This window comes from Falco rusticolus, chromosome 1 (assembly GCF_015220075.1).
Source record: "Falco rusticolus isolate bFalRus1 chromosome 1, bFalRus1.pri, whole genome shotgun sequence".
NCBI lineage: Eukaryota > Metazoa > Chordata > Aves > Falconiformes > Falconidae > Falco > Falco rusticolus.
In genome coordinates this window covers 113,092,872-113,114,800 of record NC_051187.1, presented here as the reverse complement: position 1 = coordinate 113,114,800, position 21,929 = coordinate 113,092,872, and the positions used below count along the sequence as shown (strand labels likewise).

Sequence of the window (21,929 nt, the reverse complement as noted above, 5' to 3'; positions counted from 1 at the left end):
TTGGCACTCCGTGTGAAAACAGGCAGAGCTACTCAACCAACAGAGAAACTAGGTGCTGTGATGGACCTTTCAATATGAAAAGCTTGTCACAAATCTAACATCTAATTAAAGTGTTGCTTGTTGTGCTTTGTAATTAGGATGGTGTCAATCTGTTTAGAATTGAATCTTGCACAAAAAAATTCTAACAATAATGTACTTACTAGTGTCCTCTGCAAGTAATATCCAGGCTACTTAGCACTAAAGAAAAAAAAGTCTGAATCGACAATCAATGCAGAAACAACCACCCACCCCCTTTTTTTCATTTAGCGTGTCATTTTCTTAACAATTTTGTCATAGTACTGCTTCAAGTTCAGTAGATATACTTCAGGGGCTGAAATTAACTCTGAAGTAAAGTAATGCTGCCATGCCCAGTGTTCAGTTTGGCAATCTTTTCTCTGAAAGAGATTAAGCCCTTACTTTGCTCCAAGCTCTTCTACAAATACAACAACTGGCCCATTCTCTGAACAAACTTCTTGAATATGAGCATTATAAAATTTCCCGTTATGGTCTAAGCGCACCTACAAAGAAAAAGAAAAAACCGCACATAAGCGTCAAATAATACAATCAGAGGACATAACTAGAATACCAGTAACGAGAACTTTTACTTTGGGCAACAGAAGAACAGAGAAATAAACACCACTTAATTCAGTAAATGTGCCAAAACCATATCTTCAATCCATATTGCTTCTTCAAAAAGAAATACAAATACTGTCAAAAAACAACAGAAAAATCCAGAAAGCTTGCTGGGTAATACCAGTTTATGAAATTCCGCTTTCAAAACTATATGAGAAAGTTGAAGTAATCAGGGTATCAAGGGATTTCAGATTTACTGAAAACATCTTTCTCTCAGAATAAAACCCAAAACTTGCCCTTGTTAAAAATTCATTAAAAGAACTCAGTGAAATCCAGTTTAGTTAAGCACATAAGGAGCACCAATTACTTCTGAAGTTACTATTCAGAATGTTTAAAACAACCAAAAACAGTTGTTCAGACACGATCATCAGTGTTACTTGTCTGACTGACATTGCGTCCTTAAAATTCTTCCATTAAATATAATTTTCATAACATTCAGCTACAACATTTGGCTTTCCAGTTGTATTAATTTGGTCAACTCCACTTTTCACTATTTACTTCATCTTCCCTTCCAGTCTTTTTATGCCATGTATTTACTGCCTTGCCGCATACATATAAAATTTGACAGCAAGAGTATGTTAACTACTAGAGTTTTTTCTACTAATAGTATCTGTACCCTGTAGTAAATACTACACGAGACAGCCTTAGGGCCTTAAATACAAGTTTTAAGCCAGTACTATTACACAATAAATAATAAACTCCACATTAGGCTTTTCTGTTTGTTTTCTGTGGGCTTTTGGAGGTTTGTCATTTGGGGGCGGAGAGGGTTGCCCTTTTTTCGTTTGTTTGTGTTGGGGTTTTTTTCCCTGAAGTTTAGGAATGTGTTTTTCCTGCAATTTATTTACTATGCTTTCACTAGCGTAATGGAATTAGAAGTACAAACTCAAAGAGCCCCCATGCTGCACGATAAACCTAACTGAGTATTTTCACTTCAACATTAATAATTTTAATAGATGGTCAAATGTCCTAGAAAGAACTATATTTAGCCAAGTATCACCAGTTCAGTTAACACATGTAAGGAGTTTAATCTAAAATCCGAATGCTAAATGGAAAAATCTTATTTCTTCTTAAGCACTGATACTTACTGCAAGTTTTAATAGAATTTAAAGAGCAATTGTCTAACACTTTGAATAGTTCAAGAGGAAGAATCACCACGCTTTTTAATGCGGTAATATTGCACTAATCAGATGTTCTATTACACACCTTTTCTACATGTGTGCTGGGAAGTCACGAACACCACCATCAATTATATAATAAGCATATGCTCAGTTGAAGACATAAGCAAGTAATATTTAGAAAGTAGCAACTATATATCAATATAGTTAACAAGGAGAGGAAATCAGCATCTTGAGCAAAACGTTAATGTCTCTATAAACTGTAATTCAATGTTACTTACTTTACATTTATCTCCAACTGAGTACTGCATGCCAGCAGCAATAGAGAAATCTTGTTTTTGCTGATCTGTAAACACATTAGCAGTAATATACTGTTAGTTTAAATACACCAACAGAGATACTTTCTTGATGCAGTGAAAATGCAAACCACAAGTTCAGGCCTTAAATCTGCGCATCGACCCATGTGAGGAAGACTTCTGCCTAAACCCAAACTGCCATTTGCACCACTGTTCTGCAAGAGGGATTCACTTTATACATCAGCTTGCAAAAACTGCAACTTTTAAGTATTCAGTTACTTACCCCATTTGGACTGGAGCCAAACATCATATTCAACATTTCTGTAAACTGATGGATTGAGTGATTTAAGAACTTTTTTAGGCAAGACCAACAAGGTAGGACTCCCATTGCTCTTAAGGTGCTGTATGAAACAAAACAAAGTGCTAAATGGTCAACTACCTAAAGATGTACAGTTATCCATTTTTCAGCCACAGTGCTCAAGCTTTAAAACGAAATATAAAGAAGCTGAAAATACATAAAGCATAAAGAGCTTTGAAAAATTAGTTCAATACTGTTCTTTTAACCATACCAGAGCAAAATTAAGAACTAAGCAGCATTGAGAAGGTCACTATACACACCTTTTGGCGCACCAAAAGCAAACATTACTTTACAAAGAAATAAGCAGTTTCAGATATCACACATTAGGAAAACTAGAAACTCATTCTCTCATGAACATTAAACACTGAAGAAATATAGCAGAGTACAAGTTATGAGGAAGAAAATAAATCTTAACGTATAAATACCTTGTTGCCAGAAAGAGATTTCAATCCATTCATATCACTAACTGTTGTAACTTTACTTCTGCAAAAGGACAGAAGCAAGCTGTGGTAATACAGTTGGAAGTAGTTGGAAGTAGAAATCAGTTGGAAGTAGATAAAAACACTTAAACTATCACTGTCTACGTATTTTTCAAGAACAAGCTTACCATAGAACATCCCCATCTCTTAAAATGAAATAGGTGCCTAGAACAAGAGCTGAATTTCTATATCATATAAAGGGAAAAATAAGATTTTTTTTGTTTCAAGCAGAGGTTTTCCAAAGTCTCACACATACTGACTTAGCCATCATTTAAGCAAAGAAAAAAAGGGGGGGGGGGGGGGGGGGGGCAGGCAAGGGAAACAAAAATTACTCTAAAATTTTTGCAGCTACACAAGGAAAACCTAACAAAAGCAGACATTACAAAAAAAACCACACACTCAAAAGCAAAAGCTACTCCATCAGTCAACTGGCATCAGGCACTCTAATTTACTCTTGTTTTCTATACCTGACATTGCTGGAAATTTACCTTCCACAGAAAAAAACCCAAACAAGTATTTTTGTATTTTTCCCTATAGCAGTAGTAGTACAGCTGCCAGCATTATCTTTTCTCTAAAACTAACTGAACTATTACATTCAATAATAACATAACTGAAAAGCCCACCTTTCTAAAATGAAAAAGATCTTCTGGAAAACTAGGTATTGAAACAGATTAAAGTCAACCTTAAGAGAAGCCAAAAATTTAAGACTACAGAAACACAGCAAAATGTTTGTAATTTGTGTTAACTAGGTCAAGGGTCACACACACTAGCCCTTACATCATAAGACATATGGTTTAAATCAAAAACATTTGAGTTTGATAGTCCTAAGTGAGCATATGACCTTCATTTACAAAGGTGCTGTTAAGGTTAGCAGTATATTTTCTTATGAATCCCAAAAATACAGGGTAATGCTACCGCATATGAAGCCCAGGAAAGCTCTGAGAACAGAAAGAAATAAAGAAGGTTTCCACTCTCTGACATTTAACTACAATAATTGTTCCCTGAGGCAGAAATACTTTGTATTTTAATTGGAAGTGTTCCCTGGTATTTCTCTTTTTTTTTTTTTTTTTTCCAAACAAGAAAGAAAACCAGTCCCTTTCCCAGAACTTGGTTTTCCTTCTGTGGCAATTTCCATAGTCTTCCCTTCTGTTGTTTTCAGCTTGGAGAGAAAAAAAAAAAATCACCTCCCAACATCTCAAGAAATTTTTTCTGCCACATGCCATACAGACTACAGCAGAGCCCCCAGAAAGGACTTTAATGACGCTCAGCAGGAAGAGCTGACACGATCCACTAGCATAGCGTAATCTCCATGGCTTCAATGGAACCTCACACAAGCCAGGGTTTTAAGAACAGTACTAAACGGAAGAAAAACTGCCAACATGTAAATGCAAAAACAGCACTGTGAAAGACTTACTGTGCAAAAGGAATCAGTAGGTCAAAATCTCAAAGCTGGCTAGAGCATCCAGGTCCAGCAAAAGGAATACAAACCCACAGCTATAACCACTTCACAAAGGTCAAGGAACAACATGGAGCAAGCTACATCTGTATTTCTCCATTAGCCACATCTCAAGCAGGCATTTCAGCCCCCAGATGTGGAAGCAACACAAGTTGGATTAGATTCCTGTAACCCTACTCATTTGCAAGAGTGAGCCAAGTTAATTCTCATGGAGTTTTACCATGCCAGACTGGCACACTGACAGCAATCCCAAGGGATTCTGCTATTTTAAACAGGAAGATGGACAGGTTGCAATGCCAATATTCCATTGTGTAAAGAGACCCAAAGCTAGCCTGCAGGAAGAACAGAGGAATCCAACCCCTGTCCTTAGGTACAGGGAAGATTACACATTTCAAGTTCGAAGTTTACTTCTTCATGCTTCTTTTCTTAGTAATTTGTGAAGTTTTTCAACTCCGTTACATTCTATTACCTATCAGAAATTCAGAACACTTTTCAACATGTGTCACCCATAGGTACCTTTCATTAACTTTTAAATCGCATTTACCTGTAGTTGTCATCTTCTGAATCTGACGCTGATACTTCACTGCTACCGTTACTTTCTTCTGTCACACCAACAGCACTAAGTTCTGCTATGATTTTCTTTACATCTGTATCAAATACTTTTTCATAAAGCAACTCATACAGCAGAGCTGGGGAAGAGGAAGAGAAAGCGGAAGGGAAAAATCAATTACAAGGTAAATGGGATTTTTATACCACCATTACAGATGCACTTCAAATTACTTCAATCAAAGCAAGCAAGCATTTTGATGTGCTAACTGAAACAGTGAAGGCATTAGAAGCAAAACCAGCTGCAGCTACTATGGCTTAATGGGTATACATGAAACTACTAGAAATCAGGTCTCTCAAGGGGCAAACTTGGCCTTAGCCTTCTAACTCTGCACACAGGCAGATTTCATAAGGAATTAGAATCCTTGCAGGGATTGTCACAAGAACACATCAAAGGCGATTAAGACCTTTGGGTATTTCTGCCATCTAGTAAAGAAAACAACCAATGAAGACAGGTTTTTTTTGCACGTGCAACCCCCGTAATTTCTGTGAAAAGTTACACATGCAAGGATAATTTTAACATAGACAATCAATTTGCTAGCAGTCTGAAATACAAAAATAAAACCAGAATGGTGACCAAAGAAACGCAACAGATTAGTACATTAACATGTTCTGTTTATTTGTTATATTGGACCACCCAGATTCAAATTGGTCGGTAAATCTCCTCTTGGTATATAATCTGCTTTGTCAAGGATCAGGACACAACAGGAACTCACGCTCTCCAAAATCATACAGTCATTGACAACTCTAATTAAAGAATGACTATAATAAACTTTCATACGCAGCCTCTTCCTGAAACCCGATAGTGAACATTTTAACATTTCTGGTAAAAATACATGCTTTTAACTAACCAACATAATACTTACACTGGCACAGAGCAGCCTTTTCTGAATACTCTATGGGATAAACAATATCATAGTGGTTTCCATTTGAGAAGCACAGCAATACCTATTAACAAAACCACACAGATACATTAAATTGAGTTGAAAGGGTAGTGCTCATGTAAAAAATCAAGTGAGATACAAAACCTAAAGTATCAAAGCATTGTTATCTCTCATGATCTCAAAGCATCAATAAATATCAATAAAATTATCAAAATGTTTCGCAGATGTCCTTTAAACCAAGAATTTGACCAAAAGTCAAAAAGAATTCAAGACAGACGTAGCTATGCGAGTTAGCACTTGTAATAGAAAATTTTGTAAAAATCAGTTTACAAGGAAGATACACTGCACCCCAAATACGGACCATCTATTAAAAAGTGCTACATGTGTTAATAGAATAGCACCTTAAATACATACAAAAGAATTTGTTAAAATTGAATTCTCAGAACATTTCATTGCTTTGAATAGTAAAACTCAAATGAAACTACTTGCTGTTTATGAAGTAGTCTTAAATCAGCCTTTCACAGTAGCCAGGAATTATTTATTTAATTTTTTTTACCTTATCAGAAAAGCCATTTTCAGTTACATGTGAAGGAGAAGCATTTGGTTCCCGGTATATTATGAAATCTTTCCTGAGAAAAAAGTAGCAGTTAAAATTTCATTTAAAGATTTATGTCAATAGAAATTGGAATATTCAAGTCAAGTTCAAGAAACATACATAACTACAGAAAAGACCTAGTGGAAAAGAATACTGAAGATGATCAGTACAGCTATCACTGGTGAAAAAAAGCTTACTTTTACAAAAGAATATACTAGAATAAGATGTGCTGGCACAACATACACAAAGCCAACAAGTCAAACAAATTTCCAGACTTTCTGGAGCTTTCTGGAGCTGTGTCTAGAAAGATGATGGCTTACCAGTCCTGGAGGAATTCACTACACTTTGCCATTTGGAAACCAACCAGAGCAAAGAGGAGGTTGGTTTTATGAATAGAGACAGGAAACCGTGGTAAATTTCCAGAAGATGAGCAACAGCTTAGGCTAAATCTGTACTAGCAGATTGACTACACGCGTGCAAGAACTCTTCTGGACATAGTGGCCAGCTAACAGCACAGCCCCCCATCTGTGCACAGAAATTCTTCTTGCCTCCAAAACTAAGTTCTCATGCTCAGAAGGGTCCACACAACATTCCTGCTCCCAAACCATGGCCCAGCTGCCAAAGTGTGCTAAGGAATGTGCCAAAAGCCCAACCGACCATCAGCAGGCATTGTCTCAGCATCAGATACTGTAACCAAACCTCCAGCACCTCTGAAAAATCATGCCCTCCACATGTTTTTTCATGTGTAGCAAGAAGAAATCTTTCCTTGCATTTTAAAATGAATGAAACACTGCAAAAACCAAAAACAGACAGACATTCAGAGGGCTCAGTTTCCTTTTCTCTTTGGATAAGGACTCCATGCTTCATGGAGTCGAACATCACGCTGCATTCATTGAACTCAAATTGCTAGATCTAAAGTGGCCCTCTTTTCTCTTCAACTGAGGTAACAGAAACTTTTTAGGAAGCTTGGACTGAACCAGCAGATAGCATGCTGTTGCAGTGCTCACAGATACGCATCATCAAAGGTATCAGTCTAGTATAGTTTTTCAAAACAGATTTAGAAATTTTTTTAATCACTGCAAGCTAAGTTAGGGTACCTCATTATGTGTAAGAAGATTAAATATAAGAAATGAACAGTTGAGCTACTACCATTAAGCAAATTTAGAAGTTACATTCTGCACTTACAACTATTTTTTTAGCTTGTTACATTAAAAAGCATAAAAAGCTGAACTGGGTATAAAGTGACAAATACAGGAAAATCCAGAACCGATACTGACATGCTATTTGATTTCATATTTTCTAAAAACTGAAAGACTATCAATCTTTGCTACGGGTTTTTCTGCTATAATCAGTCTCTGTCATAACCTTAAATTTAATTATTTTCTCTTTTTTTATCCCTAATCCTCCCTTTGAATTCTTTGCTCAGCCACCTATCACTTCCTTCAATTTCTTCTTTGCTCACACAAGCAAAAGTTTTATCAGTCTTGCAAAATGATTAAGTATATTCACAGGTGCTGTTTTTGGATTAAAAACAAAACAATACCAAAACTTTCTACAACAGCTCAGAAAAAGCAATTCTGAGAGGAAAATCATTTCATAGCTCAGAGACCCACCCGCTTCAGGGAGACAAGGAAGATTTACTAGATAACCAAATTATACTTTCGACAGATCCGAGGAGTGAAAATGAAAACAAGCCTCTTCATACTGCATTTCTGTCCTATGCTTGAGAAGCCTGAAACTCTCATGTCTCCACTTGGCACCAAATGGGAAATTCATACTTCTGGTTTCCTTGAGTCTGCCAGCACGCATGAAGGGAAGCAACTCTTTCCCCTTACCTCCATCACCATTCCTACTTTCCCAGAGCCTCTAAATTGCTTTTTTAATAGAAGCCAATCTCCCCAAAACAGTTATTGTAATATTTCTTGCACGTTCAACTCTGCAGTGAAATACTACATATAATTGCAACTATGCCACAAACCTAATCGTACTTCCCATAGAAATTGAAAAATCCTATCGACAACCAGAATTTGCCTCTGTATTCATGGATCAACTGCGGTCCTGGATACCAATGTATCACGACTTCAAAATAAACCACTTCCATGGCCAAAAATATAACAAACAGAAGATCATAACCATCTGGTTGCAATGTAATCAAGATGCAATTTTGTTGACTTACGTCCCTCTACATCCTGGCTCAATCTAACCACCAGACCTTCCCTTTAAGCTTCCGAGGCCAAACTTACTTTGACTTTCAGTTCAGTCCTCTTCCACCCATGCAGCACATGCAACTCTAAACTGTCCCACTAACCACATAAAATGCAAAGGTAGAATTTCATGCAATTTCTGGCACTTAATACTCATATAAGTACCTGAAAGTAGTATTTAACTAGTTTGTTTCTTTCCTCTTATCAACTGTCTCATCAAGAGTCCAAGTACAAAGGAAATCATTAATTTACAGTAAGCATTTTGAAATACTGAATTTAACTAGTTCACAAACAGCAGAAAGATGCTGTACATTGCTCATGCCCTTGCACAGTCATTAGAAAGCAGTTATAAATATCAAGCATATTGTTTCATACTACTTTGTGAAGAAAGATTAATATATAGGATTACATTTAATTAAAATACATCAGCAAAACTGTACACCACCAAGAGGAGTGTTTATCTTCATATAAATACCAAAACATTTCTTAAGCATAGCTCAGGCTATGGCCCCTGACAAACTCTTTATTTCATCCGTGCTGATGGAGTGCAAAAAGGAAAGTTTATACAAAAAATACAGTAAGCTACAGCAGTACACCAGGTAGCCTTACATCGGTACATACAACTTCATACCAGGGGAGATGTGAGAATGGCTTTCTAGCATGCAGCCTACAGTACTCCAAGCTACATCAAAGCATTTGTACAGAGATAATGAAAAAAATGGTACAGCCCCCAGTCTAGCAACAGGTTTAGTATTAAAGCCTTGGTGAGAAATAGGAAGAAAAGGGATTTTAACAAAAAAATTAAAAGATGTGAAAATTAACAAAATACAAATTGTATGACACTATCCACAATCAGTTGTGCAGATGAGATGCATGACATTAGAAAATGAGCTTTGAAAAAGACATTTGATTGGGGATTTGCAATATTTTTATATAATACCTTGACAGCTGCCATTTTCAAAGCATATTTGTAATTTTCTGGAGAACTACAGTATAACACACAATTCCATCTTTGCTATTCCAACCGATTCACCAACAAAACAACTGAACTGAACTCAATTAAACATATTTAAAGGTTTTCTTACTTGTACATAAGAGAAAGGGCACTTATTTCTACTTGTCCAACCCATTCCTGTATTGAAAAAACAAAAGAAAATTAAGTTCAAATACACACAGTTATTACACTTCCTCCTGTGTAGATCAAGAGATGCAAGATATCATTGTCAAAAATATATTAACACCGAGTCCAAAATTCAGCCAAGACACTTTGACTGTATTTGAAGGGGTTTTTTTTTGAAATAACAGTAACTACTCCAGTAAGGTGGTTAAGGGGTACAAGCTAGAGGAATTTCTTACAAAAGTAGAAATGGATTTGTATGAAAACTGAGGTAACTTAAAACAATCACATAAATGCAGATCTGTCATTAAAAAGTATGATTTTGAAAGGTGATACAGTGGTGAGGTTTTCTTTTTCTTTTGTTCAACCAACCAGCAGTCTAGCTTTTCAAAAGTGGTTTTTGAAAAGCGCAGGCATTAGATTTACCAAGTGCTTTTACAAATGTTACCCTTTACCTTCAAAACTGTCATGCTTTGAAGGCAGACCTTTAGCTACAGTCAAACCAGAAAAAGAACCTTGAGACTTAACTCTCACGCCTAAAACACAGATAATTTCTGTACAAGTGGCTCGATACAGTTTTGTCAAGTGCTCCAACAAAGTAGACAGCACTACCAAACAGCCAAAATGAACCTGCAATAGTTACATTTCTCATGCAAGCAGCTGTATATTGATACCTAAGACCAAAAATCTGTCCTTTAAAGCTGTTAAACAGTAAATCATCAGCAACACCATAACCCAGACTCAAATCATAGAAAAGCAAGATTTTTCTTCCATTCCCAGTCTAACTGCTGTACTGTGCTCCAGCATGATGTGACTAGATTTTCTCATTATTTCTTTATTAACTTTTTTCCTTTTTTAAATTCTTACTAAATTAAAAATGACTGAAGTGAAGTTTGGGGCAGCAATTTGTAGAGGGGTTTTTCTTCGGGGTTTTTTTTTTTTGTATATTTCATATTCAGAACAACATTAATTTCTCTGATCATGTAAAGAAGCTGCTGTATGTTCTATTTTTCAAAAAGATTTTTTAAAAGTTAGTAGACATTATGAAAAAGACATTTTCTGTACACACATTGCAGTGCTGTAAACCATTCACATTAGTGTCATTCAATGCAGAGTATGTTCCACTGGAAAACAGCATGATTTACCGTTTAGCATAGCATATAACCTCAGGAACTGACTAACAAAGCTTTGCAATTAAAAATCCTGAAATAAACAAAGCAGTACAGAAGCAGAATAGGCTAACACCCACTTCTTTTCCTCCTTCCACCATTTATTTTGGAAACTGAAATAAAGAACCATCTGGTTAGCCACTCTTAACTGGGGATGCTGTAAGCATGGCAGGGGGAAAACACAAACAAACAAAAAATCCAAAGAAACAACAACCAAAAAACCCTACAAAACATCAAAAATTACATGCTCTGCTTTCTAGAAGAGGAAATTTTAATAAAATTTATGTACAAGCACTTTAAAAAATTAACAGATTTTGCAATGTTGTACTAGATAGTCCTCCCCGCCCCCTTATGCTTACATGAATTGTTAACTCCCTAACAAAAATACTGAAATTAAATTGGCGAGGGAGGGGAATAATAATAATTCTGCTTCAAATTATCATCTTCGTAAGAATCCGTGGCTATTGTTCATAACATCCCTTACATGACTAACTGTCTTTTCATCGCCTAAACCTTTAGGCCTTTATTCAAGGCTGTCTTCAAGAAAGAGCTAGCCATGCTGCTTCTTGGCATTTGCAGAGGCTAGAAACGTTTGGATACAATTTTGAGTAACATGTTTACATCAAGACACACAAAAAAATCCACATATCATTTTACAATAGAGGACATGCATAAGAGTATATATTCGTGTAACCCAAAAACCTCTTAAGCTCAGTCAAAAACACGTGAGAAAAAATTCAATTACCCATCAACTTCAACAGAAGTACTACTTTCTATTACAAATAAAGTTTAACATACCTGTGGATTTTCCAAACATTTTAAATACTCTTCAAATGGCCCCTCTATGAACTGTATTAAAAAAAGTAATAATTAGTTATTTTTTATTAGCATAGCACATGGAATCCCCAGTCTGTGACCCATTGTACCAATGGGAATGAATGTACCATTGGAAATTTAAGCCTATCCTGCCCTCAAAGAGCTTACAATCTAAGTATAAAGTGATGTAGAGGTAAGCAAATAACCAGTCAAACATACAGGTCTGCATTCCAGAAAATAACCACATGAACAGCTTTCGGAGTCATTACACAATCCAAAACAAAACAAAAAACCCAAAGAGAAATCCAGCAGCCAAATAGGAAATCTGAAAGAAAGCAAAGATGCTGTCAAGTACATGTTTATGGGCAATTAATTCATCCCTGGCATGCACAGCATCACTGAAGAGAGCATGGGTAGGCTTATCAAGTATCTTGTTAAAAGAAAAAGGCATCAATGGACAATCAGACATGGGAGTCACATTTCTGTAGTATCCAAGTAGTGATAAGATACAGTATAGGCAAATCATGAAGCACTTTTCTCTCTCCTCTGTATCGCTTCAAACAAACTGCTTTTATTTTCAGTGAAAGGATGCAAACAGTTGGGCTACACTGCAAGCGCCAGGCTAAGAAAGCAATCTTTCAGCCACACTCCTTAACACATGAAGACACTAAATTCACATTTGTCAAAGCTGGAAAAAGATGCTGCAGTAACTGAGACATAGTAACTTCAAAGTGTTACAGCCATGCTGGCCAACAGAGCAGCTATTTAAATAGCTTCTTTTTCAAAATTTTAAAATAGCTACTTAGACACAAACTGCTTGATTTAGTTAAAATGAAGATCCACAGCAGTCCAACCAAAGAAGTAATTCCAAGTTAAGGTACAAGCTGGATGGCCTCTTATCACCCATAGTGATTAAGAAACAGTGTAATAAGAGAAACCGAGCAGAGTACTGAGATTAAAAATTCTGCTTTAGCCTTTCTGAAGCTGGCTGGACAGTGTCATTCATGGGAAAAAAAAAAAAAAAAATCAGTCTGTCCAAAATTTTCGATTTAGACAAAAGGCATCGGGTATGTAGTTAAAAGGTGTATTAGTAAATAGACATTTACTTTGTTGTATTAGATCATGGACAGCAGTTGTTTTGTGTGTCCAAATTAAACAACCTAAAGGTAACGCACAGAGGAAGAAAGGAGGGCCACCAGAAAGTTCTCATAGAGAACTGAAGAGTTTAAAATGAGAATGAATATAAGACTACAGCAATCAAAGATAAAACTTCAAGAAAGGATGAGGATGAAAATGGAAGATGGTGGTTAAAGTCACCTGAAACTGTGGTGACAGCAGTATCAGTGGAATGAAAGAGACAAAAATCCAAGCTAAAATGGTTGGTTACAAATGACAAGAGAAAGAGGAACTTCAGTGAGTGCCACCAGTATATGTCAATAGAGCGTAACTCCAAAGATGACAGATGAGTAAATAGTTGAATTAAGAGATTATGGATAGAGATATCTGTTGTTTGCAGTGCATTTGTTTTGGGTTTTTTAGAAAGAGAAGTTAACAACGCTATATTCCAGGTGGAAAATACAAAGTATAGCAAGAGATGGGGAGCAAAGGAGATCAGCAGAACTGAAGTACCTGAGGGAGTAGGAACACTAGGAAATGAGAACACATACAAAACACCTCAATCATGAAACACCTATATGGAAAAATTACAAATTTTTTTAAAAGATTTTTTGGAAGGACAGTAAAGATGGATAGATGATAGGTCAATATCACTTGGACCAGTCTGAGGGGAAAAAAAAAAGATCAGTGAGACTGGGAGTTTGGAGGAGAGAGATCAAGACTTGCCAGGGTTGACAAAGAAGTTACCCAGCTGAGAAGATGCAGAACTAGGGAGGGGAAACAGCACATATTTAGAGTCAAGAAAGGTCAAGGTATTTCCAAAAGCTACACAATACAACAAGAAAACAGAAGTACAGAGGCAGATACTGAGGTGAGCGGGGTAATTCTGGAAAGAAAGGGATTAAAGAGTCAACAATGAAAAAATAAAGTAAGAAGGGACAGAGCTCTAAGACTTGGTAAGTCCTCAGATGGTCTGGAAACAAACAAAGAGTCCTGGCAAGCAGAAATAGTGAAGCCAGAGCTGCATCCTGCCAGAAAAAAATCACTGTATTTTATGTCATTCATTCCTGACAACTCCCACATTAACAGTGATCAGTCACATTTGAGCATAGGGCACTTTGTCAGAAACTACAGCAAATACACACACTCTTATTCCTGCTTTCCTTCTCTTCCCTATACCAGTGTGCATCTAAAACAGCCTTTTTAATTCTGATCCAGGTAAATTTAGAACAGAAGAAGAGTGCTGAGTAATAATCCTTTAGTAACAAATGCTTACACATACTCCTATTTTGCCTATCCTCAAAATTAGTTAAATAGCATATACTCTAGAATACATACAAACCCGAGCAGAAGCAACATTACTTATTATTGTTCTTTTAAAAGGAAGAAAAGAAAATGGATTTTTATAACCTTAACACTGACAATGCTGGCCAAATATAGATCAGTATCAAAATATTTTATGTCCATAGTTGATGGGAAAACTTCGTTACAGGTGTCAGAAAAAGAAACCACAGTGGCATTGCATAGTAAGTTGTAGACCCTGAAACAATTTTACTAACCTCATTAGTCAAATCCCTTACATATTGTAAAAGCAATTAAGTAGCACAATAAGAACATTTTATGACTGTTATTAAAATTGGCATTACAGTAAAACGAAATCCAGATTTTGGTTGCTCCACTATAGACTATGAAAGTTTAAGAAAGTTTGTTTCTTAACGAGCATTAAAACCCCTTCCCTCTCTTCCCACCCCACATCCCTCCAGTCCAAGCAGTACATATGTCCTTCTCCAAGCTTATGAAAGTAAGTTACTACCACACACGTGCCAATTAATTTAAAGTGCACTCCCTTTTAAAAAGCAACAACTAGTATATAGCTACGATGAATACTGTCACAAACAGCAGAATGTATCTTAGAAAAGTGGAAGGAACAGAGTAACTTTCTTTTAAATGCTCACAAAGAAAACAAAAATACTTACTGCTTCAAATTTCTCCCTATTTTTCCGAAGATAGTCTACACAAGCCATCCTAACATCAATATGCCGAGACTGAGAGTGTAACACCTATAAAGGGAGAAAGAAAAGAAAGTGACACTGGCTCTTAGGAGTTTTGATGACAGGTCACAAATAATGAATGACTTGTCTAAATACAGGCTTGGAAATACTCTAGTTTTATTTTTAAGACTATTACAAATGTGCATCCATTCAGTAACAACAATTTTATGCAGGTGAAACCTCAACTTTTATCAAAAACTGAGTAACTGCAGAATCCACAGATTTACTAAATTGAAACATTCATTTTTATGAGGATTTATTAAGCTAAATTAATAGCAATTGTTGTCATTCTTTAACTGACTCCTTTGTAAAGGCTTCAATTAATTGAAGAAGTAAGTTACCACAGCAGTGGATGAGGAAATCAACTACCAACATGCACTGATCCAAATGAAATCAAACCAGATATAAGAAAGTGCAGGTCTACTTTCTCTTGACTTTAAGTGGTATAGGCCTGTTGCCCAAACATTGATCTGGAAGCCAGAAATTCAGATCTGGAATCTCTACTGGAAAAATATAATTTTCATCACAGGTTCAGAGCTCTTTCTAACATGACTTCGCCTGCATCCTCACTACAACATAGGGAGGTTCCAGTCAACTTAAACTGCAGCCTCTCTTGCAAACCTTACACACAACCCTCAATTTAAAACACTTCCAAGTTCAGATTAGTTCAGTTTTTCCTGCATGAAAACTACAGAGATTAGGCCACATTTCTGGATAAACACCTACTAACTCTGAATTCGAGACCTTCCCTTCAATGAAACACGAATGGGATGTTAAAAATTTAAGTAACAGTTGAAAAAAGTTCTACATAGGCTTGAATGTGGGAGAAACCTTCTATATATACTAAAAACATCAGAATATCAATGTAAGTTTACTGATTATTCCTTTGAAATAACTGGTCACTTCAGATCAATAACATTTGCTTGCCTGAACTTATAAATTCAGTGGAGAAAGTAACTTAAAAAACGAACAAACCACGTATAATTAGCACAGGAATCTGGGCTCCCACAATCGGAAGCACCAGAGCTCCCACTGCTGTTTGTTTGTATTTAAGACAAGATGACGCTGTCACTTTTTTCCTTTACCAGTAACACTGAAATGGGGGAGGGGAATTCAACAGGAAGAACTGAAAATAAATTACTCACTTGCTCTAATTTTATAGTAAACTAATTCACAAAACTAGAACGAGGCTTTTCAGCTCTTTCTACTAAATTCCGTTCCCTAAATTGTCCCATACAAAGCCACTGTCCCCAAACGTTGAAATCTTACACTGAAGAAAGCTCCAAGGCAGCACTGGAAGGTCAAAACAGGTAACAATTTCTCGATGACAGAAGGCGGCCGTACACACAGAACTTCACTCACCTCGCAAGACTATGTTCAAAATAATGGGGTTTTTTCCCGGCACATGACTGTGTAACCTTAACCTATACTTGTTTGCATTTCAACACTAATTATCCCCTGCTAATAAGATCCACTTCCCATGCTTTCATGAGAAAGTAGCTCTGTTTACATAAGCAGTTACCTGCTCGGCCACAGCCCTGAAAAGACAAGATCCATCCTTTGCAACTCTCTTTCTGTACAAGCCCTGAGATCGCAAGTAGCAGTCCATAGAAGCGTCCCCAGGGGCGTCCATGCCGCTGCCTTGATGACTCTGCTCCCCGCCGTCGGGTCTGCACGCTGCCTCCATGTTACCACTTCACGCCGTGGAGACTCGCTGCACCTCTCCTAGCCCCACATGGCCAGGTAAACCCAGCCAGCAGCTCTAGGGCCAGGCCAAGGAAACAGCAGCAGGTGGGGGAAAACAGCGCTGCCCCCCCCTGCACTCGAGGTAGCAGCAGCAGTAAGAAAAGCAGCCGGGCTCACGTTATCAACTTGCATGTGGGAATCGCGCAGCGGATCCGCAAAGTTTTACTCCGCAGTCTGGACTTGCAGCTCCGTGAAAAAGCGTCGCTTCTAGGCTTCTCTGGAGGGCCGGGCAGCAGCTCCTGGACGCCGCTCAGGCGGGGGCCCGATCCCGCTTCTCGCTCGGGGCGGCGGTTCCCGGCGACTCCCGCAGCCCGAGCGCGCAGCCGGCCTGCCAGGCGGAAAACAAAAGAGAAAGGACATGTGCTACCGCCGCCGGGGAGAGGAGGGGGGGGGAGGAAAAAAAAAAAAAAACCACACACACCGAAAAAAACCACCAAACAACACACGAAACCTGGCATTTACTTTCACTTTCAGCCCGGGCGCTGCTGGGAGCGGTAGTCCCGGAGAAGGGAGAGGCGGGAGCCGGGACCCCGGTGGGGGCCACCCCGCTCCCGGGGCTCGGCTGCGAGCCCCGCACCCCGGCAGCCCCGCTTCGCTCCGCAAGAGCTTTTTAGTTTTAGAACTAATACCGGGATGCCTGAGACCCAATCCACAGATACCTGGACTTTGTGGATTTAAGTTTGGTTTTGATTCCCGCCTTCCCAACAGATTAGGTGGTGAAATTATTTTTTTAGTTTATCCACTTGCAGGAAGGAAGACGGAAATAAAACTGGGAGAGTAAAAGGGATTTTCAAAAAGCCATAGCCATTCAATACTTTCAATACACTGCTTTTTCCATATACCACCTTTAGTGGTAAGAAGCAGCAAGCATTTTTAATACAATTGCATGACTAAGTTTTGCTTGGCATCGTAAATGGGCTTTAGAAGATTTTGGTGCAAAAAGCGTGACAAGGAAGGCAGCTTCCCAAACTTGTAAGGCTTTTTTTTTTTTACTGTGGCTATGCAACTTGGAGCAAAAACTACAACACTTTCAGTATAACTAGCGATAAATAAAATGCTACCAGTTACTACTTAGCTTAAATGAACAAATGTAGATGCAAGAAAAGAGAGGTGAAGACAGAAGGAACAAACCCCCTGATTTTTACTTTCAACCAACAGTAATATGACCAGGGAGGGCGGTGACTTGAGCTGAGCTCTGTATATAATAACTGACTGAACAAGCAGAAGTTACAAGCCAGGCTGAGGCTAGTGCTCCATACAAGCAGTATCAAACCCCTTTTTCCTAACAGGCCAGCTTTCAGAAAGGAGCTGGGTCTACTGCAAACAAGAGCAAATTCCCAACAAAACAAAAAGAGAAACAGAAGTGAAAGTGAAATCCTAACAGCACCTGAACCTCCAAAACACTGGAGAGGTGGTTAGGCAGCGTAAAGATGATTGAGACAAGGAACACAAGGGGCTAGAGGGAAAGCTCAAACTTCTCACCAGAAGATGGAAAAAGTCATCTAACAAGGCTGAACTATAAACAGTTGCTGCCACTGACTCAGCTACCATATTCGCTGAAGAAACTCAGACTAGCAGAGTCCCGCATGTGAGAGGTGCTTCTTCTGTAGACAGAAGTGATTTGGCACTATGCTCTTGAGACCTATCAAACTCATGTCATTACAAGAGTTTCTTAGGAATATTCCATTTTTCCTCACCCTATTTGTCATGGCTAGAGACAGAACTATCTTCTACAACATGTTCACAGATTTGTCTTCTGTCACATTTGAGCCTTTTGCCACTGTGATTCTAGAGGCCGGTTAGAGGAAGGACAAATCCATCTGTTAAGACTCAAGAATGCCTATACACAAAGGCATCCAGTACGTGACAGAACGTAAACATAGTTCTGGTAAGTGAATACACTGAGAAATTTAAAGAATTAAACTCATACAGTTGTCAGATTCCTAAAAGCCTGTTCTTTTTACAATTGATTCCTGAAGTCAATCAAGCAATGGTGAGCCACAGATTATTTTTTTTTCCCCACAAGTACCCCTACGCAAGTATTTCTGAAGAGGTGATGTTCTCACTGAAGAAATATAGGCTGTGCACAGAGTTTCTAAGGCTTAAGGAGAAACGCAACCACCAAAAGACACCTGAAGCATCTCAATGTTAAAACAAATGCTCCATCAAGATAAGAATGGCCAAATTATACCTCAAGAGTTACTACAAGCGTTCTAATCAGCAAGGAGCTTTATTAACACTTTCAGCCAGCACTTCTACCACAAGCAGCAGCTCCAGCCATTAGGTCCTCCTCCACACCAACCTCTATCGCCCACACAAGCACTTCTGCTGCCCAAATACTGACCCAGCTCAGGAAGCTGACTCAAGCTAAAAAAAAAAAAAGAAATGAAAAATAAACCACAAAGAACAGAAAAAGAAAAAAACAAAAAAACGCAAAAAAAACCCCACAAACCCAACAAACAACCCAACTCTGTTGTTAAAGGAGGATTAGTTTCGTGATTCAGCCCACGGCCTGCCTGTGCCAACACCTGGCCAGCCCGGGGCGGGGGGCTGCCTCCCCTCAGCGACCTGCACTGCCGGAGGAGACCGGCCCCCGCCCGCCCCGCGCCCGCCCCTTCCCGCACCGGGCAGCGCCGCTCGCCAGCGGCCGCCCCCGGCCCGCCAGCCCGGCAAGGGCGGCCCGGCACAGGCCGGGGACCGGCACCCGGCAGGGGCGGCCCCTCGGCCTGCAGCCCAGCGGCTTCTCGGAGCAGGAGCAGGTCCAAGCGGGCCCTCCCTGCGCGGCCACACCAGCCGCCACCGGGCGTGCGGGGCCGGGCTCCCCGCCCCAAGGGGCCGCGGCGGCGGCGGGGTCCGCACCGCCCCCCGCAGCAGCGTTGCCTGGCACCTACCGACGGAGGGGCGGGCGGCCCCCTCCTCCTCCTCTCCTCCTCCCGAGCAACAGCTGCAGTGGCGGCAGCAGCGGCGCCGCCCCCTCCTCGCCTCGCAGCTGCCCCAGCGGCGGCGCAGGCACTTCAATCTCCCGCGGCGGCCGCCCTGCTCGCGTCGCTCGCCGATGATGCGGCCGCTGTCAGCCCCGTCCCGGTCTCGCTCTCCCGCCTCGCCGCCTCTCATCACTCTCCGCCGCGCGCGCGCCCGCTCCGCTCTCGCCCCCCCCCCCCCTCCTGCTGTTGGTTTGTCCCAACGGCCTCACCCGCGGCGGCTCGTACCACTTGGCGCACAGGGGAGGAAAAAGAGGGTGGCCGGGGAAAATTGCCCAGGTACTGGAGGAGGGAGCGGCGTTTTAGCGCGGGGATGTTTCTCTGGGCTGCGTCTCTGCGTGGCCTTAAGGAGCCGGACGGTACCGAGGCGAGAAGCAGTCGCCTCACTCCCCCCCCGCCGGGGGCACGCAGTGGTACGGCCGGAGAACATCTCGATCCCCCCCCTACCCCGCCGCTCCCAGTGCGCTGGTCCGCGCCGCGGAGGGCGGGAAGGGTGTTACGGCCCGCCTTGTCCTCGCAGCGCTGTAGCGTAGCACAGTTGGAGCGGGGGGCGTTTGTAAGAGTTTTTCTGACAGGTGAATATTTTGTTTTAATGCGTTAACAGCCCTGAAGAACAGGTGTGGGACAGGAGAGGGGGGACCCGGCGATCCCATCGGCCGGCCTCGCTGCTAAAAGGGAAAGCTGTTAAACTGGGCCCTGAGGGGATCGGGGGTGCTGCTACAGCAATGGCCTGTGTTTCCATACCGCGTTGCTTTTTTCAGAAATGCTGTAACAGACGTGAAAAAATGTAAAGTGTCTGTAAATCAGTAGGGGGAAGGTTGTGAGAACAGTAAGCGAGTGTGTGGCAAATACAAATTTTATGTATTTTTCTCTCCCAAAATTAGAATTTTGCCTCCTCCCCCAATCCTTATTTATGCTAGGAAATAGTCACTTATAGCACATGATCGAGCCAAAGCATTTAGGGGGAATTGATAAAATAAATACTTCAAATTTTCTAGCATTAATGTTATTGGTGGTGATAAAGCCCAATTCTTAAGGAGACACAGTAAAAAAACCCCATGTAAGTGTGGTCTGGTTAGAAAAAATACTTATAGCCTGCCTGTTCGCTTAGTAGTCTGTGATGAGATTTTTGTCTTTGTCTGAAATGATCATTTTTGGTTGAAATAGAATGTGAGATTATATAAACCATTAGGCCTGTCTGGTAAGGTGCAATTCAGTCTTACCTTCTCTGTGAATGTTAAATAGAAGTTGGCATCTGAACAGTTTTTTTGAAGACAGTAGGCTAAAAACCAATCCAGCCTAAGTCATTCATCCCTATTTGGTCTTGGGTTTCCAGAGTTACACTACAGTAAGCATTTGAGCTGGTAGTGCCTCTCTGTGACTGTTTGTGCCAGATTGTGAAGCACTGAGAAAACTGACCCAGCTGACAGCCAGGTGTTAGCCTGCAATTATTTTTCAGTGAGATCAGGTCTTCAAACCATTTTGTTGTGCACTTGCTGCGCAAACACTGGCACAAGAGAGGGGAGAAGGTGAGAAAGAGCAAATAGATGAAGAGGACATTACAGGTTTGCGTTCTGTTGTAGTGCCAGGCCGGGTCCTTGTCAAACTCCAACCTGAGAGGCCAATGGTGTTAGAGTTGTCCCAAACCCCTTGTACCAAATCTGAACAGCCTGCTCAAAAGTTTTAGTTTAATTCTTCCATGGTAAAATTGGATCCCCATTGGATGTGTGAATTCTGACAAGTAACAATTACTTGGGTTTTGGAGTCTTTTGTGAATGTTTACAATCTCTTGTCCAGGCTGTGTTCATACTGGCATTTACAAAACAGTTATGCCCCTCGTGAAGAAGCTTTAAAAAATACATACACAAAATAATTGAACAGTAAGTAAGAGATTCTCTTACCTGTTGAAAGGAAAAATCTTTTCCTGACATCAGAGGTAGCATAAATAGTTCAGTCCGACATTTAATTGAGTTGGTAGGAAGATTTCTGTTGCCATTAGTGGGTGATGGATTAGGCTTAAATATAGGATAAGAGCATCTTCAACACAAACCATTTTATTTATGGATTTCTGTGTGTAGGCCAATTTGGTTTTAATTCTGCTGATGAAGGATAGACCTGGATTTCACGTCCATCTTGCAGAATAGCAGTGCAATTGTAGCAAAATACAGTAATGGTTGCATTACTCCTCCATACTATTTATAGTTGACTACATCTTTGTGCTTTATGCATGAGTCAAAGATCATACACTCCCGGAGTCTGCGTTCCTTC

The 21,929-nt window shown here is 39.9% G+C and overlaps 1 protein-coding gene across 1 annotated transcript; it reads right to left on the bottom strand.

Moving 5' to 3' along the window:
* Positions 1–4,916: 4,916 nt before the first annotated feature.
* Positions 4,917–19,817, bottom strand: LOC119152068 (OTU domain-containing protein 4-like). Its single transcript, XM_037396777.1, has 8 exons — positions 19,572–19,817; positions 16,457–17,008; positions 14,860–14,943; positions 11,750–11,800; positions 9,751–9,797; positions 6,423–6,495; positions 5,849–5,930; positions 4,917–5,065 (listed from the first exon to the last, which is right to left on the bottom strand). The coding sequence occupies exons 2-8, from the start codon at positions 16,619–16,621 to the stop codon at positions 4,917–4,919; spliced, it is 651 nt and encodes a 216-aa protein (XP_037252674.1). The 5' UTR covers positions 16,622–17,008; positions 19,572–19,817.
* Positions 19,818–21,929: the final 2,112 nt, after the last annotated feature.

What these genes read in the sequence shown, in the direction of transcription:
- LOC119152068 (XM_037396777.1), bottom strand. Translation starts at nt 16,621, where the DNA reads ATGGAGGCAGCGTGCAGACCCGACGGCGGGGAGCAGAGTCATCAAGGC. An exon ending in AATGTTTGGAAAATCCACAG is followed by an intron (nt 9,798 to 11,749) that starts GTATGTTAAACT and finishes TTTTCAATACAG; the next exon opens with GAATGGGTTGGACAAGTAGA. An exon ending in AAAATGGCTTTTCTGATAAG is followed by an intron (nt 5,931 to 6,422) that starts GTAAAAAAAATT and finishes TTTTGTTAATAG; the next exon opens with GTATTGCTGTGCTTCTCAAA.